The sequence below is a fragment of the Grammomys surdaster genome, unplaced genomic scaffold (assembly GCF_004785775.1).
Source record: "Grammomys surdaster isolate TR1022 unplaced genomic scaffold, NIH_TR_1.0 62, whole genome shotgun sequence".
NCBI lineage: Eukaryota > Metazoa > Chordata > Mammalia > Rodentia > Muridae > Grammomys > Grammomys surdaster.
The window spans coordinates 7,494,187-7,510,100 of record NW_021604564.1 but is presented as its reverse complement, the minus strand read 5'-3'; the positions used below and the strand labels follow the sequence as shown (position 1 = coordinate 7,510,100).

Below are 15,914 nucleotides of genomic sequence, written 5' to 3'. Positions count from 1 at the left end.
CCTGCGCTTGCTTCACAGAGAGAGGAACAGAAGCCCAAGGGAAGTGGGAGGAGAATCATTGCTTCTACCCCTAGCTCAGTCTGGGTTTCTCAATGGTCCCTACTATTACTAGGCAACCTCTTCCCAGTGGTTCAGGTTCCCACTGGACGGCAGCATCTTCAATCTCTCTGGGTGACCTCACTGCCTTTAATGTTCCCTCATCCTATCACTGCAACAATGATATCCTTCTGCTTTAGTCCCTTTCTTGGATTCCCAAGTATAGACTGTCTTCCTGCCAAAATCTTGATTCAGTGAACATTGTAAAATTAACATAAAATATCCTTCTTTAAAATATTAAATTTATTTTTTAATAAAATATAACTCTAATATTAAGAAGTAGAAGATAAGGGAGAAAGAGGAGAAGGCTAGAATTTTTAATTCTTTTAGAAAATAGATAATTATACAAAAAAATATGAAGAAGGGCAAATGTCTGACATGACCTCTAAAACCCTGCGTGGCCTCCAAACTTGAGAGGAAGCTGGCAAATCACAAGCCACACTAAAACAGACATACCTTGGGTTCAGGGGAAAAGGGAAACTATATCCTTTACTCAGGCAGGACTCTTTCCATTGGGAGTCCCTACCCAAAATCTGTTCTGCCTACAAGAAGTGCCAAGAATAAAGATGGAGCAGAGAAGGAGGGAATGGCTAATCATTGACTAACTCAAACTGAGACCCTTCTCATCGGTAAGAACCAATCCTTAACACTACTAATGATACTCTGTTCTGCTTGTAGACAGGAGCTTAGCGTAAGTGTTCTCTGAGAGGCTCCACCTAGCAGATGACTGAAAGGAATGCAGAGAGTCACAGCCAAACATTAGGTGGAGCTCGGGGAGTCTTGTGGCAGAGTTTGGCAAAGGACTGAGGTACATAGAGGGGAGATATTCCATAGGAAAATCAACAGAGTCAACAAACCTGGATCCTTAGGAGTTCTCAGAGTCTGAACCACCAAACATAGAACATATATGATCTGGACCTAGGCTCCACCACACATGTAGCAGACATGCAGCTTGGTGTTATGTGGGTTCCCCAACAACTAGAGCAGGGGCTGTCCCTGACTCTGCTGCATGCCTGTCGATCCTGTACCCCTAACTGGGCTGCCTTGTTTGGCTCAGTAGAGGATATGCCTACTCCTGCAGTGAACTGATGTGCCTGGGTGGGTTGGTACTCAAAGGGGGCTGCCCCCTTCTTAGAGAAGGGGAAGACAGGATAGGAGAGGGGTTGTGTGTATATGTGTGGGGGGTGGGGGGTGGGGGGCAGTGACTGGAATGTAAAGTGAACAAATAAATTAATGGAAAAAAATACAAACATCAGCAGGACATGGGGACAGACCCTTGCATGACATGTGTCTTAGTTAGGGATTTACTGTGAACAGATACCGTGACCAAGGCAACTCTTATAAGAACAACATTTAATTGGGGCTGGTTTACAGCTTCAGAGGTTCAGTCCATTATATTATCATCAAGATGGTAACATAGCAGCATCCAGAAAGACATGGTACAGGAGAAACAGAGTTCTACATCTTCATCTGAAGGCTGCTAGCAGAATACTGACTTTCAGGTAGCTAGGATGAGGATCTTAGGCCCACACCCACACTGACATACTTATTCCAACAGGGCCACACCTTCAAATAGTGGCACTCCCTGGACCAAACATATATAAACCATCACAACATGGAAACCAAATGTAAACTTAAGATTTTTCTGGATTTTTCAATCTTCTAGGCAAACTTGCCTGATGAAAAAAATGAAATGGATTGTTAAATATTAAAAAAAATTGTCTAACTAAGAACTTCAGCTAGGAATGCTAAACTGACTGTTATGATAAAAGTGCCTGCCATGTTCCCAGTCTCCTAGCAACCCAGGGAAACACTAGAGAATAGGCAGTCCTAAGACAGGACCAGGCAGTTCCTTTAGGACTACAAACCTAACCCAACATGCACCCAACACAAGGAAGCCTTGTTTATTATTATGGTCATATTTTACATACTTAGAGGAAGTTACGAAGGGTTAACTTCCCAGAATGATACATTTTAAAACTTCTAGAGCTAAAATGAAAACTTCTCTCTTCTGATTTATTTTTAAAAATCCACTTAGATTCCATAATTTTGAGAAGAATAAACCTATGATGAAAAAGATACATTTACTTATTATTAGTATTTTCTTATTTCTTAGTTTTCCCTTTGAAAATTAACTGGCATTTTTAATGGCTTTACTGAGATGTAATTTACCCATTTCAAGTGTTTCAGTCAATGGTATTCAGAGTATTTCATTAGTTTTAATTTTTGTGACCAAATACATTATGGTGGTTGAGTGAGATGGCCCCATAGGCTCAAATATTTGAATGCTCAGTCACCAGGAAGTAGTACTCTCTGAAAGGATCAGAAGATATAGATTGTTGTAGAAAGTGTGTTACTGGGCGTGGTGTTGGCTCTGAGGTGCCAAAAGCTCCTGCCAGTTTCTGTGTCTCTCTTGGCCCATGGATCCGGGTGAAACTCTGAGCTACTTCTGTAGCACCATGCTTACCTGCTACCATGTTCCCTATCATCGTAACTAGCTAAACGTCTGAAACTGTTAGCACGGTCCCAATTAAATGCTTTATTTTTTAGGAGTTGCCTAAGTCATTGTAACAATAGAACAATGACTAAGATATACATACCAAAAATTTAACTAGTTACAAGTACAAAAATTTGTAGTATTACTTATATTCACTGTTTGTTAGTCAGATAAGGCTACAGCTTGTGATTGGGCAGTGGAACAGAAGGTGGAGCTGAAAGTTTAGAGAGGGGACAGAGAGACAGGGACAGGGACAGAGGGAGAACCTATAGGAGGGCACCTATAGGAGAAGATGTACCAGATCCATGTGGCCTAGAGAGCCATAGTATCATAGAAGGACAATAGAGTAATACAGGGTACATTTGCCCTATCTGGGTGTATAACTTGTATCTATATCAATTGAGTTTTGAGTTCTTTGTGTGGGCATTTTGGGGGTTGAAGATTTACTATTAAAAATCTGGCTGACAATTTATAAGCCTCTGGAGTTTTCATTATAAGGAGTTTAGAGCCAGTGGCTGCCAGTCTCAGGCTAGCTGCAGGGGAAGGATAGATAGCTTAGGAAATGAGAGTGGTTAGGTGGCAGGTTAACTTTGAGAACCTGGTGAGAACCTGGGAAGACCATGGCTTGCAAGCGCCCAGTGGGGGAAGGGAGACTGAGTTGCGTTCCCCTAGGTTGATTTTTAATAATTACACGCTACAACTGTTATGGACCTATCTCCTTATTTCTAAAACTTCCTAAATACTACTACTATGCACTAACTCACAATCTCTACACCTCACCTCAGTTCTAGGTAAACTCTACTTTACCTGTCAGGAACATCTGGGTGGAGAGCTGGCTCAGTAAGCATACGGGCATGCTACAGAAGCAAGAAGAGCTGAGTGCTGATCCCAGCACCCATGACAAGGCAGAGATGGCACACTGGTACTGAATCAGTGCCCCCAACACTTTGTGAGGGCAGATTCAGAAAAACTGCTAGAGCTTGCTAGCCACCAGTGAGTTCCAAGTGCAGTGTGATACCCTGCCTCAAAAAGATAAATTTAGACAGTGGAGAGTCAAGAGGCAACCATGCCTGACATTATCCTCTGACTTCTGTACAAACACCACACAAACACATGCATGCACACAAAAGAAAGAGAAGAAAAAGAAGAGGAGGAGGAAGAAAAGCCACAGAGAGGAAAGGAGGGAGGGAAGGAGGGGAGGGAGGGAAAAGGAGAGAGAGGGGAAGGAAGAGAGATTGTGTGTTTTCCAATAGTTGGGAGATTTCAATATCTGTCTCTCAAAAATGGATGGTGTACAGATGGAAAAGCAGGAAGAGGTGAGAACCCAGTAATGTTAACACTAAATGCTAACAATCAGTCTACATGATGTTTATATGTATAAGAAGAGTGAAACCTAATTAGCAATCAGTATTGGAGAGTCTAAAAAAGCCCCGAATACTTAGAAACCAAGCAACATAATTTAAATTTTCTACCAATTCAAAGAAAAAATTGGGTCAAAAAGTCATTTTGAGAGGAATGGAAAGCACACACATGAAAACAGAAGTTGCAGGAGAAGCCTAGAATTTCAGCACTCAGATGGCTAAGGCAGGACTATCTCAAGCTCCAAACCAGCCTGTGCTATGTGCTGACAATCTGTCTTAAAAACAAGCAACAAAGAACAATTAAGGTACAGACTAATTATGGAATTCATCAACTTTAAGAACTTATAACATGAAGTACATGTCTGTAACCTAGGACTCTGAAGTTGAAATCAGTAAAGACTGAACACCAAGTGCGTCCCTGTGTCCAAAATAAAATGTAACAAAAGCAAAGATAAACCACAGATGAAGAGAAAATGTCTGCTGTATACCTAGTGAGTATACTTGTGTGAGGGAAATATAAGTAACAAAAGGAGAAGACGGGAAACGGTTCACTGGATAAATTTCCTGCTCTGCACAGAACATGAAGATGAGTGTGGCTGCCTAGAACCTACACGAAGTCAGACATGGTAGTGTGTACTTGCAATCTCAGCACTAGGGAAGTGAAGACAGGAAGGTCCTTGGAGCTTGTCATCCAGTCAGTGTAGTCAAAATAATGAGACCCTGCCTCAAAAACTAATGTGGACAGTGATAGAGGAAGATTCCTGACCAGCTGATAGTGACCTTTAGGCCTCCATATACACCTGCGCCCCTCACTCATACACATTCTAGTTCCTTAGAAAAATAGACAAACTAGAAAGAACCACAGTAAAATGCCATCACAAAATAATCAAATTGGCTACAATTAAAAACACGGTCACACACTAAGGTCTGGAAAGGATACAGAGAGACCTGATGGTCTGTGGCCGGTGAGGCTAAATTGCTTTAGAAAACAATTTCAGTTTCTGAGCAATGTAGTTATTTTACTACTCATTATTCTAAGAAATAAAATTGCATGCTCATTTAAAGACTTTTGAATGTTCATAGTTGTTTTATCTGTAATAAGACCAAACAGAACACACTAAAATAGTGGGCAAACACAGTATATAGGCCATCCAAAGAGACCTTGCCAGCAAAAGACAGTACTGAATGAGTGTCTGCTACAACGCACAAGAGTAAGTATGCAGATGAAGGAGAGGTCTGTGACATATGCATGTACATGTACATCATAAACTAACTTTTGGTGACACTGTGAGTGCCTAGAGAGTGAGGCCACAGAGGGCAGAGAGAAGCCAGATGGGAACAGGTGAGCCTGCATCCTTCAGTGTGACTGCTTCAATGTGAATACATGTGTAAGAATTTCAAGATAAAAATACATTCAGTCCATATGCCAACAACTCCTCAGCAGAACTTTGTTAAAGTACAACTCCTTATTTTAAAAAAATTCAGTTCCCTCCCTCTCTTCCTTCCCTAACTAATTTCCTTCTCTCAGGTTCTTATTTTCTTGTCTTTTGGTTCCCATCTGAAAGAGTACCATATCCCTTAGCCCAGTAACCCACAACACACACATGCTTACATCGGGCAAGGTCAAACAGTCTTTCCCTCAGCAAGTTCTGGTGCAAAGTCTGAGAGAACACACTGAGAAACACCTCAAAAACGGTTGTCATTCTTTACACTGCAGCTAAGCATGCATGCCACCCAACTCCTTTAATTTTATATCACTGCCAAGAAGTAGAGGACTAGGCAGAGACCAAGGAAAACTCTAGCTAGAAGGACTAGAAGCCAGGCTGAAAGAGAAGCAGAACTGGAAAGCAGGCAGTGCTTTAGTGTGGAAACTCTATGACAGAGTTAAATGTTTAGGGCTTAACACTATCTGCAAACCACTCTACTCAGCTCCTACTCCTAGTCAGTTTGCTTGCTCCCACTTCTGCCTCTTCGTACATGGCTGCTCATTACTAAAAACATAAGGATGATAACCACTGCCTCCTGATTAACTACAGTGTAAATTCTCAGAGCACAAGTCTCAAAGCAGCAATTATTATCAGGCAGTGCTAAAACTACTAACCTGATAGTCTTTCCTGCCATCAAGAAATTCACTGAGAAGCCAGACACAAAGGTGCACATCTACATTCCCCATACTCTGGAGGCTGAGGAAGAGGAAGGAGTGTTGTGGGTCTGAAGCCAGCCTGGTATACATAGCAAGATGTTGTTCCTCATTGCCTTCTCAGACACACTGGTTCCTGCCTGAAGGCACTGAGCTCATACCCAGAGTACTGCTGTACATCACACAGGAAGAAACCCACAAAAGACACTAAGAATACCCATCTTATACTTCACAGACAAAAAAGGGTTGAACTAGACAAATCAATCTAAAATGCACAAGATGGAGGTGATATGTGAGCAGTAAACAGTTTAATTTATTCTAAGACATTTTTCCTGTCTTTGCAATACATAGCTATCAAGAGCCCTCATTTACATATAGTGAAAATGAAACTATAAAAGGTTAAGTGACCTGACAGCTTCTCAAGTGGAGAATGTACGTTTACAGCCAGACCTGCCAACTCTACAGCACCACCCTGACTACACCTTCCAACTTTACATCATCTCTCTAATTACACAACCTGGGTACTTTCTTTATGGCACATTTCACCAAAAAAAAAACCCAAACAAATAAACAAAAAAACCAACCTGCTGATCCTCTGAGAAGGAACCCTTCAAAAGCTATGGAATGCCTCCTGAGAGAACTGGCACCAAGAATGCTACCTGACACTTGAGGCCCTGAGTAAATTCTGAAGAGCAAGTCAGTTGCCATGTGTGTCATCAAAGATTTACCTGAATGGAAAGGAAACTGCTGCTTGGCTTCACCAGTATGCGCATCCCAAATGATGGTGGTCTGAGATTAAAAGAAGAAAAATTAAAGAGTGTATGAATGGTGAAATGGACACCTGACTGTATTAAGGCAGAAGGATACTGTATATTGAACTCCATCATCAATGTTTGTATTCCTTACAGTACAAGGCCACCTACACTCAGCGCAGGAGAAAGGATCGTGATGCAGCTTAACTTTTCTGTGGTAATTTCTCACCAACTTATTTCCAATAACAATTATTGTTTGTCAACAAAGTATCTTCATTGTATTAGACTGTTTAATGGGCATCACTGCAATGGTGCATTTAGTGAGTTTTTCCAGCTCTGGGGTTATAAGGAGGTAAGTAGTAACATCACCACAAAAAGGTTTCTTGTTTTCAACCTCACATTGACCCCCACCATCACCAAAAAAAAGGGGGGGGGTCGTTTACATTTTGATATCACTTAAAGCAGGTCGTGAAAGTGACAGGTGCTGGATCTTCCTCTCCCTCAATTTCCCAGATTCCTTCACCTCTCTTTTAAAACTGCTCACTGAAAATACGAGTCTAAGCCAGTTTATGTCCCTTTCTGTTTATAGGATTAATAGCCTGCTTTTTGCTGGATGGAAATAGCTACAGTCGTCACTGAGATAAACTGGGAAGCACAAAGTGCTTAATTCTGATGCTTTACTAGGTTTAAATCCCAGCAAAAATGAGGAGTGGTCACATCAACAAAAGATACAATGTATAGGTTCAGGAAAACAAGCAGACAATATAAGAAATTTCTATTACTGTCACAAATTCATGCTTGAATGAACTGAAGTCTGCTTAAGTGATTAGCAGGAAGAAAAAAAAAAAGACTTTCAAATGCATTCTTGATAAAAGTTGGCTGAATGTCCATTTACCTTATCTACGCCAGCACTTAGGATGAAATTTCCTTTCTTATTCCATTTTAATGCAAATATAGGACCTTTATGCTGCCCCAAGGTGCTGGCAAGATTACCTAAATTAAAAAAAAAAGAAACAAACAAACAAAAAACTTTTAAAATTACTTCAAACTTTGTAATTTAGAACATCAATAAAGTTAGAAAATTTCCTACCATCTTTAGTCCATATTCTGGCAAATCCATCATATGACCCAGTTGCTAGAAGTGTACCTTCACTCTGGCAGAGAAATACATTTTGTTCATTACACAACTCATTACTACACACATTGACTGTTTAAGTCCCAGGCACAAAAGACCCAGATCTAAGTGTGAGTGCCAACAAAGGCTGGCAAACCCCTGTTCCCTGATGAAGCCAGTGTTCTCTGACAGGCCCATCCCAAGTGTGAGCACCAGCAGGAGGCGCTGTGGAGTGGGACTGCAGTCTCTCTGCAGAACGTATTCACAGATGACCATGAGTCAGGATGGGGCAGGTATAGACCAGGAAGAACAACATAAATAGGATACAAAAAGTAAAAAGTAAAGGCTTCAATTTATTTTTAAATTCTGATTAGGATTTTAGGAACATGAAGCCAGGTTGAAGCTAAAATTGGGATCTAATTTCAAGATTCACTCACAGACCACTTAAGCAAGAAAAGAGCACTCACATTCCAATCTAGAGAGGTGACATCTTTGTTACTGGGCACGTCCTGTCCCCCTTCCCGTATGCAGTGTCTAAGCACCAACTGTGTGGGGCCACTTGTGCTGTTCTCACTGAGGTTCCAGATTCTTGCTGTGGAGTCTCCAGACCTTCAGAGTCAAAACATGAAATTAAGTCTTCATAGGAGCAGGCATTCCAGAACCCAAGTCTCACTGAGTACCTGAATAACAAGTAGACTACCAGACACAAACATTTCTAATATTTTTCTTATTCTACATTTTAGAGGTCCTACCAAGTAATTCTAAAATTATTTCACAAGAAATACTAATCTACTAAGGCAAAACAATCATAAGCAATCAACAGAAGTGGCTGAGAAGTGAAATATTTGTTGAAGCATTCTTAAACGCCACCGTAGTGCTGGACATGGTAAAGCAGGCCTATAATCCCAGGACACAGGGGGATCAACAAGTCAAGCTTAAACAGTAAATCCGATATATCTAAAACCAAACAAAATACTCAACAGCCAGAAAGCTCTTAGAAAAACCTACCCTGATGCCAGGAGATCACTAACAGGGTTCCAGGCACAGATGAAAACTTCAGATTCATGGCCCCGAAGCACAACCGCTTTATTGGAAGGGATTTCCACATCCCCATCTACTTCCATCATGTCGGTGTGATTATCTGCATCATGAGAAGTAGGAGTTCTGTCAGATGGTAGGCACATTTCTAGCAAGTATGAGCATACTAGCTTTAAAAGTGTGAGCATTTATGCCCAAAGAATGTGTGTGTGGAAGTGGTAAGAAGAAAGGGAAAAAAAAGATTACACCTCAGCATGGCTAAATTAAAGTCTGTAAACAAGACTATTCTGAGTTCTGCCAGTAGGTGTTGCTGATATCATTCATATAACACGAGTCATCTTTATTCCTCAATGTCAGAGCCTTGCTTGATGTTTGTAACAGAGACTACTATAAATTTTACTTAGAAATCAAATGCAAATGCAAAATTCACTTAAGAGTAGAAAAGGTTTCAGAATCATTTAGGAATGAATATACAGTGCATTTAGCTTTTTGGAACCTTAGGTATAAAATAGGAACTGTGTGATGCAAGTTAGGGGTGGAGGCAAACACTGGGTATCAGTGTAGCTCTAGGGATGGGGCGCTGCAGTAAAGCAGTGTGTGCTGAGCATCTCTAAGCAGTCTCTGCTCACTTGCGATGGTGTGTGCTCCATTCTCCTCCCCATTTGCTGTGTTCTCTCCATTTTTTGCAGATCCTTGCTGGTTAGTGGCTGCTGCCGCAGCCGCAGCTGCTGCCGCTGCATGCTGTTGTGCAAGCTTGTCTCTGTAGGCTTGTTGTCTTGTTTGGACTACATCGGGCATAACAGCATCTATCAGGGACAGAGATTCGATGGGTCGACCATCAAATAAGGTGCCATCCTGGGGTTGGAAAACCAGGAAAAAAAAAAGATGTAGTCATGAGGTTGACATCCATTCCATTAACAAAATGAAGAACTTCATTCTAAGGAAACCATGAATGTGATTGAGGAGGAGGGAGGGAGCAAGAATGACAATGCATGACGCAGATGCAAACAGCCACCAACTGTCACTGAGGTCCTACTCAACTCTGCACAAAGACAAACCAGTTCAAGAGGCCATTCACAAAAGCTTCAAGATAATATATGATGGTGTGTTTCATTCAGGTAAGGAAAGCTGTTAGTAAAACTCAGTGACAAATATGAACAGGTCATACAACAAGGATCAAGGCCTTGGAATAAAGGAATGCACCTGTACTGACCTGAAGAAGATCTTTATCTTACTGGTTTTCTCTAAACATTACAGGATGCTCATAGCATGTAAATGATCTATGTGTATAATACACAAACTTTAGGTGTAAATGAAGAGCACCCACAGACAAAGGAAACTGTGGTGATGTAGGACCCACCCCTCAGGATACCAACAGGGGACGATTGAACTGGACAACTTCAAACAGCTAAAATCTTTTCACTTACTTTTACCAAAAAAAAAAAAAAAAAAAAAAAAGAGGGGAGGGGGCATGTGTTCACCTCTACATATTCTGAGTTCTGGCCATACACTAAACATTGCAGCTACAACGTTCTGCTCAGAAAGAACATGCAGTGTGTACTTATTAACGCTTTGAAGGCTGTAAGATCCTTGCCACAGCACCTCATGTTCCCAGTAGCCAGCCAGTGACAGTCTAGAAGTAAAAGAGTGTGGCTGTGCTACAAAGCTGACTTATAGAATCAGGGAGCAGGTAAAATTGCCTCAGGCACCAGTAGCATGCCAACACCTGAAACAAACTCACTGCTTATATATGAATCTTGGACATGCAGCTCTGAGCATCAAAGCTGGCATCAATTATTACAAATAAATTGGCTTCCAAAATCAGGGTACATGAAACTAACAATGGTTTTCTAAGTCCTTGCCATCAGTTTGCAGTTTGTTCTTAGTACTGTCCAGCAAAATTACTTATGTGTTAAATACGACTTCCTTTGCTTACACACACACACACACACACACACACACACACACACACACACACACACTGAAAGGAATAATCTACAGAAACTGTCCAGTGGTATGGAGACTGGTACATTTATGAAAAATAATCTGTTTGAACCTGTGAAATCAAGGTCAGATACAAAAAAAAAAAAAAACACATTTAAGAATCAGAATCAGTGTTTGAGATGAAACCCATCTGCCTTACCTCGTTTATGCTAACTTCCGCCTCTACATACTGCAGGCCTTTCTGGATGATAGAGATGAGTGCAGCGGGTGGGACCAGGGCACCATTTATGTTGGACTGACTTATATGGCTCTCTATACCAAAGGTAAACGCAGAATGAGAAAATCCTAGAAGCAAAAGAAACACTGTGAGAACTTATGCTGCTAGTAATATCACATTAAATTACAAACAAACAAAAAAAACTTTATCTTTTATAATTACATACCATCACTTGACATTGTAAATAGCTAAAATATGATTTAAAATAGAAAAAATATTAAAAGAGAAGCACGTCAGCCTTTTCTTTTCCTTTGCTCATGGCTCAGTGTAATATAGCTTCTAATGGGTTACATGGCTTCTGTTTTTCTAGCTGTACAACAGTAATACAACTTTCCTCAAGAAAATGCATCAAATGCAAAAACACTGAAAAGTCATGAGTTATAACACACTTCGACTGCCTCATGAGAGACAAAATGAAATCAAGATTCATGTGACAGGTAATATTTCTGCGACATATTTTAAAAAAAAAAGACTTAGGAAATAAATCTAAACTAGAAAACAACAGAAACAAGACCAAATGTCGCAGCCTGGGGCTGCAGCCATGGGTGGGCCAGCAGTGCCTGCCCCGCATACACTTAGGTTTGGGGAGAAACAATGGCAGGCTGTGTGCAATGGTGCCCTCCTGGACTGCGGCACTTGGAAGTACAGAGCTGGGAAGCTCAGACTGCAAGATTACCTTTGACTACATAGAGAGCAACCTGGGCTGTATGAGACTGTTCCCAAAGGAAATAATCAAATTGTAAGTGAACTCATACATTATTTTTATATATTCATTGAGTAAAAAAGTATTGATTTTTACTATTAGTAATAACTCAGGCAAACAAATGTTTTGTTGTTTTTCTAAGATAAGGTTTCTTTGTACAGCCCTGGCTATCCTGGACCTTGCTCTACAAAACAAACTGGCGCAAACTCACAGAGATCTATGCTTGTCTCTGTCTCCTGAGTGCTGGGATCAAAGTCGTGTGCCTCTACCACCCAGCTCTAAAAAAAACTCGTAAGAACAACAAAATGAAAATACAGTTTCTAGGCCTCCTTTAATAATTAGTCCCAACACTCAGGAGTCAGAGGCAAACGGACTACCCGCCATATTCCAGGGCAGGTAGGAATGGGCCACACAGGTCATCTCAAAAAAATTAAATAATAAAAAAAAAATACTTAAAAGCATGAGGGTACACTGCCAACCTCCTTAAATGAGCTTTATCCATAGTGTTATGAAAATCTAGTCCAGATAGCAAAGTGAAGGTCCAGTAACAGACAGGCTGGTCACTCTTCTGAAATTCCATCACAGTTTACCAAGTCCTAAAATGCTGCAGGATTCCAAATAGCACTTGACTGGGAAAGGCCTGGGGTGACTAATGTACACCTTTTTGGGTTCTCAAAGCTCCTACTTCTGCCTTAATGGCCCACAGTGAGAGAAGAGAGAAAGGCATTTCTTTTAATTTCATGATTTCACCCACAGACTAGTCTGTGATTAAGAACATTTGAAGAGTTTTGTGTTCAGTTTGAGATCATAATGGTTGAGGCAAATGTGGCATGAGATGGAAGAAACCATTCTGAAGCATTACCCTTCAGAAATTCCAAGGTTCTGAGTCTGGCAGGTCACAGAGCAATGGCACAGAAAGGCAAGACTAAGCACCAGAAGCATCAGAGAAAATAGCTGGAGGTGAGGAGATGAAGTTGGAGACAGGAGATTCCTGTGTAAGGAACAGTGCAGGCCCTCCCTCAGTAAGCTCTTCAACAAACAAAAAATGGAGGCAGGGGAACCACCTGGGAAAACTTTAAAATGATGCCATTATGGAAAATACTGTGTACTAGACAACATATGTTTATTAGATTTTGATTATACTCTATTATGAATTAAGGCTGGAAAATAGTCACAGAACACCATAAAGACTCAAATCCATTCTGCATCCTGTCTCATAAAAAGTCAAAATATGGGAACAAGATTATACATCCAGCCAAAGAGCAGCGGTCCATCACTGCTCAGCTGTCCCACAGGACAGGCCATGACATGAAACACTGGACCACCTTACTAACCTAATAACCAGGATGGGGATAAAGTTATAAATGGAATAAAACCTGATTTTCTCTACATTCTCCTCAAGTGCAGCATTGCTCAGCACTACTAGATTCCAGGCCCTATCCAACTTTCTTCCAGTTTAAGCTTAATGATCTGCCCAAGAATGTAAGTGCTTGCAGTAGCAGGTAGAATCCAACTCTGAGCAGGAAAGCTGAGCATGCTGAGTGTTGGTTTTGCCAGACGTGGAGAAAGGCTAGTGGGTGTCTCAAGACACTGCAAATGTGCTGAGTGATCTCAAACAGCAAGGGGTCAGCCAGGAACAGCTTCTGGCTATCTAGCCTCTCCATCTTGCTACCCCCAAGAAAGGCCTATGTGCACACATCTGACCAGCCATTGAACTACAATGACTTCTCCAGCTGTACTCACACACAGGGTCATTCAGTGCTGGCCTATTCACAGCCACTCTTCTTTCCCTTCTGGAAACTCTTTTCCTTGGAAAAATTTCCGGCTGACCTCACTTCGAGGTCAGTTACACAAACTCCCACTTCCCCTTGGGCCACTCATGGTAAATCTCCATCAGGCTGAACACTCCTAGAGCCAAACTGTTAAGACTCTCTCTGACCCTATCCTTGTCATCTAGAACAAAGTTCAGTCTTCCTCACTCTGTTTGGACTGTTCCTGCTCCTAAATCCATCTGTCCCTCCCTTCCTCCCTTCAGTAAGCTGACAGCATCACTTAATAAACTCTCCTTGTAATCTGTCACAATAAAGCCCTATAAAATAGACAAAGCCATTTCTGCAGCTTAGTCCTACCTTTCTCCAAAGTATCATCTCCTCACAACTCCACAGGACAGCCCTGTTCCCAGTGCACACACTAAGTCTAAGTGATGGCAAATGGTATCCGGCGTCTTCACCATGCTCCACCAGCCTGTGCCTCTGAGCCCGAGCCCGGCAGTCTTCTTATGTGTCATCTCACTATCCTCGGCTAAATAGTTTCTCCTGTAATCTTAGCAGTTACACATGCAGAGTAAATACCAAAACGAACAATCTACTCTGGCTATTTGATGTGGCAGCCAAGGAAACAGCTGAAATAGAATAATCCTTTAACTCTGAGAAACTAATAAGTTACTTGTTCAATAATCTGTTCAAAATGCTACTCCATTATAACACATTTTGGAAAGTGTAAAAATTGATCAATCAAGAAAAAAAATATAGTTTTTGTTTAAAAAACAAACAGACAAAACAAACAAACAAACAAAAACCACTAAAATGTGAACCAGGTTTACGTTCGCCTTTAAGTTCCCACTTATTTGAAGAAAATGCTGTTAAATTTATACAGGAGCAAAGTGAATTTCTTAAATCTGCAAACTGTTCAAATCTGTCTCATTGCAGGCAGCATCGCTTCTTTTCACAGGTACAAGTGAGTCTGATGTAAGCAGCACCTCAATAACGGATGTAGAATATCTAAGAGCAGGAGGCATAGGAGTCCCTCAACAGACAAACAGTGGCAGGGTGTGTATTTGTATATGTGTGAATGTGTTTGCGTGCCTGAGTTATACAGTCAATCATAATCATACAGTTCCTGATTTTCTACACTGCTTAGTTAAGCAAGTAGTGTTTTCCAAGTGACAAGGTGGCCTTTAAGAAGAGAATGAGTTCTCAAGAGCCTGGTACCTCTACTTTGCAAACACAAAAGATAAGAATAAAAAATAGAAATGGTTCTTGAATATCATGGTTATCGTATAGGGCACTTGGTCACGCAAAGTACCTCCTCTCCGTCCCACAACAGTGGCCAAGTAGGGAGATGGAGCTGACTTATTTCAGCCCATAATGCTCAGAACCTGCACACTGTTCATGCTACCCACACCCTAGAATAGCTGTGCTTTCTAGACTCAGCTTTCAGAAAAGACAAAAGGTAGGGAGGGGTTCTACCAAATGTTCAGTTCTGCAGAGCTACAGACAGCACTCATACAATAGATACACCCTTTTATCCCCTAAATTTTGCTTTAAAAAAAAAAAAAAAAAAAAGGACTGAGGAATAAGCATGGTGCTAGACCACCTTCATACAAGAGCCTGGCTTGTTTGATGCTTAGCATTCTCCAAACCCTCAACCAGGCAAAAAGCCAATCTACTAGCTAGTTTAGAATTTATATGACTATTACACCCTCTGAACTATTTAACCAAGATCACTTAAGCTTCTGTGTCAGTCACACGGCATCATCTCTCTGCTTTGGCAGTTTTCAGTTACCCTCAGTAGTATTAATAAAATGTCAGTAACGAAATGACAACACAGTTTCCGTTCACTCATACAAAGGTAAGTAAGTAGGCCATCTTCCTGCCCTGTACCAAGCAGGCCTCGCTCCTCATGTTAAACTTGCAGTCAGTAATTCACCTCTAGCAATGAAGAACAAAGCAGAAGGTAGTTGAAGGTCGTGTCTAGCTTCAGTTTGCCTTTCTGCACCAAGCCATGGACTCACTCTCATGCCTCAGTCTGACCACTGGGCTTTCACACTTTTGTATAGATTCTTACCTTGTGTGTATGGATGGCCTTTGCCATACATAAAGGTTTTCCTCCTCCTGAGGAAAGTTTCCCTCAAAATGTGTGTGTGTGTGTGTGTGTGTGTGTGTGTGTGTGTGTGTGTGTATCTGTGTGTGTGTGTGAGAGAGAGAGAGAGA

General features: G+C 41.2%; 1 protein-coding gene across 4 annotated transcripts in view; it reads right to left on the bottom strand.

The window, feature by feature from the left end:
* Tbl1xr1 (transducin beta like 1 X-linked receptor 1) overlaps positions 1-15,914 on the bottom strand; it is a 144,155-nt gene that overhangs the window by 16,504 nt on the left and 111,737 nt on the right. For 3 of the 4 annotated variants that reach the window (XM_028762950.1, XM_028762940.1, XM_028762959.1), the window contains 7 exons: positions 11,142-11,287; positions 9,628-9,853; positions 8,969-9,101; positions 8,428-8,569; positions 7,937-8,000; positions 7,742-7,839; positions 6,823-6,883 (listed from right to left, as the gene is read on the bottom strand). In XM_028762950.1, coding sequence (XP_028618783.1) covers positions 6,823-6,883; positions 7,742-7,839; positions 7,937-8,000; positions 8,428-8,569; positions 8,969-9,101; positions 9,628-9,853; positions 11,142-11,287 — 870 coding nt within the window. Of the gene's footprint in view, positions 1-6,822; positions 6,884-7,741; positions 7,840-7,936; positions 8,001-8,427; positions 8,570-8,968; positions 9,102-9,627; positions 9,854-11,141; positions 11,288-15,914 lie in introns of those variants that run through there. The other variant, XM_028762967.1, reaches the window with a different exon arrangement.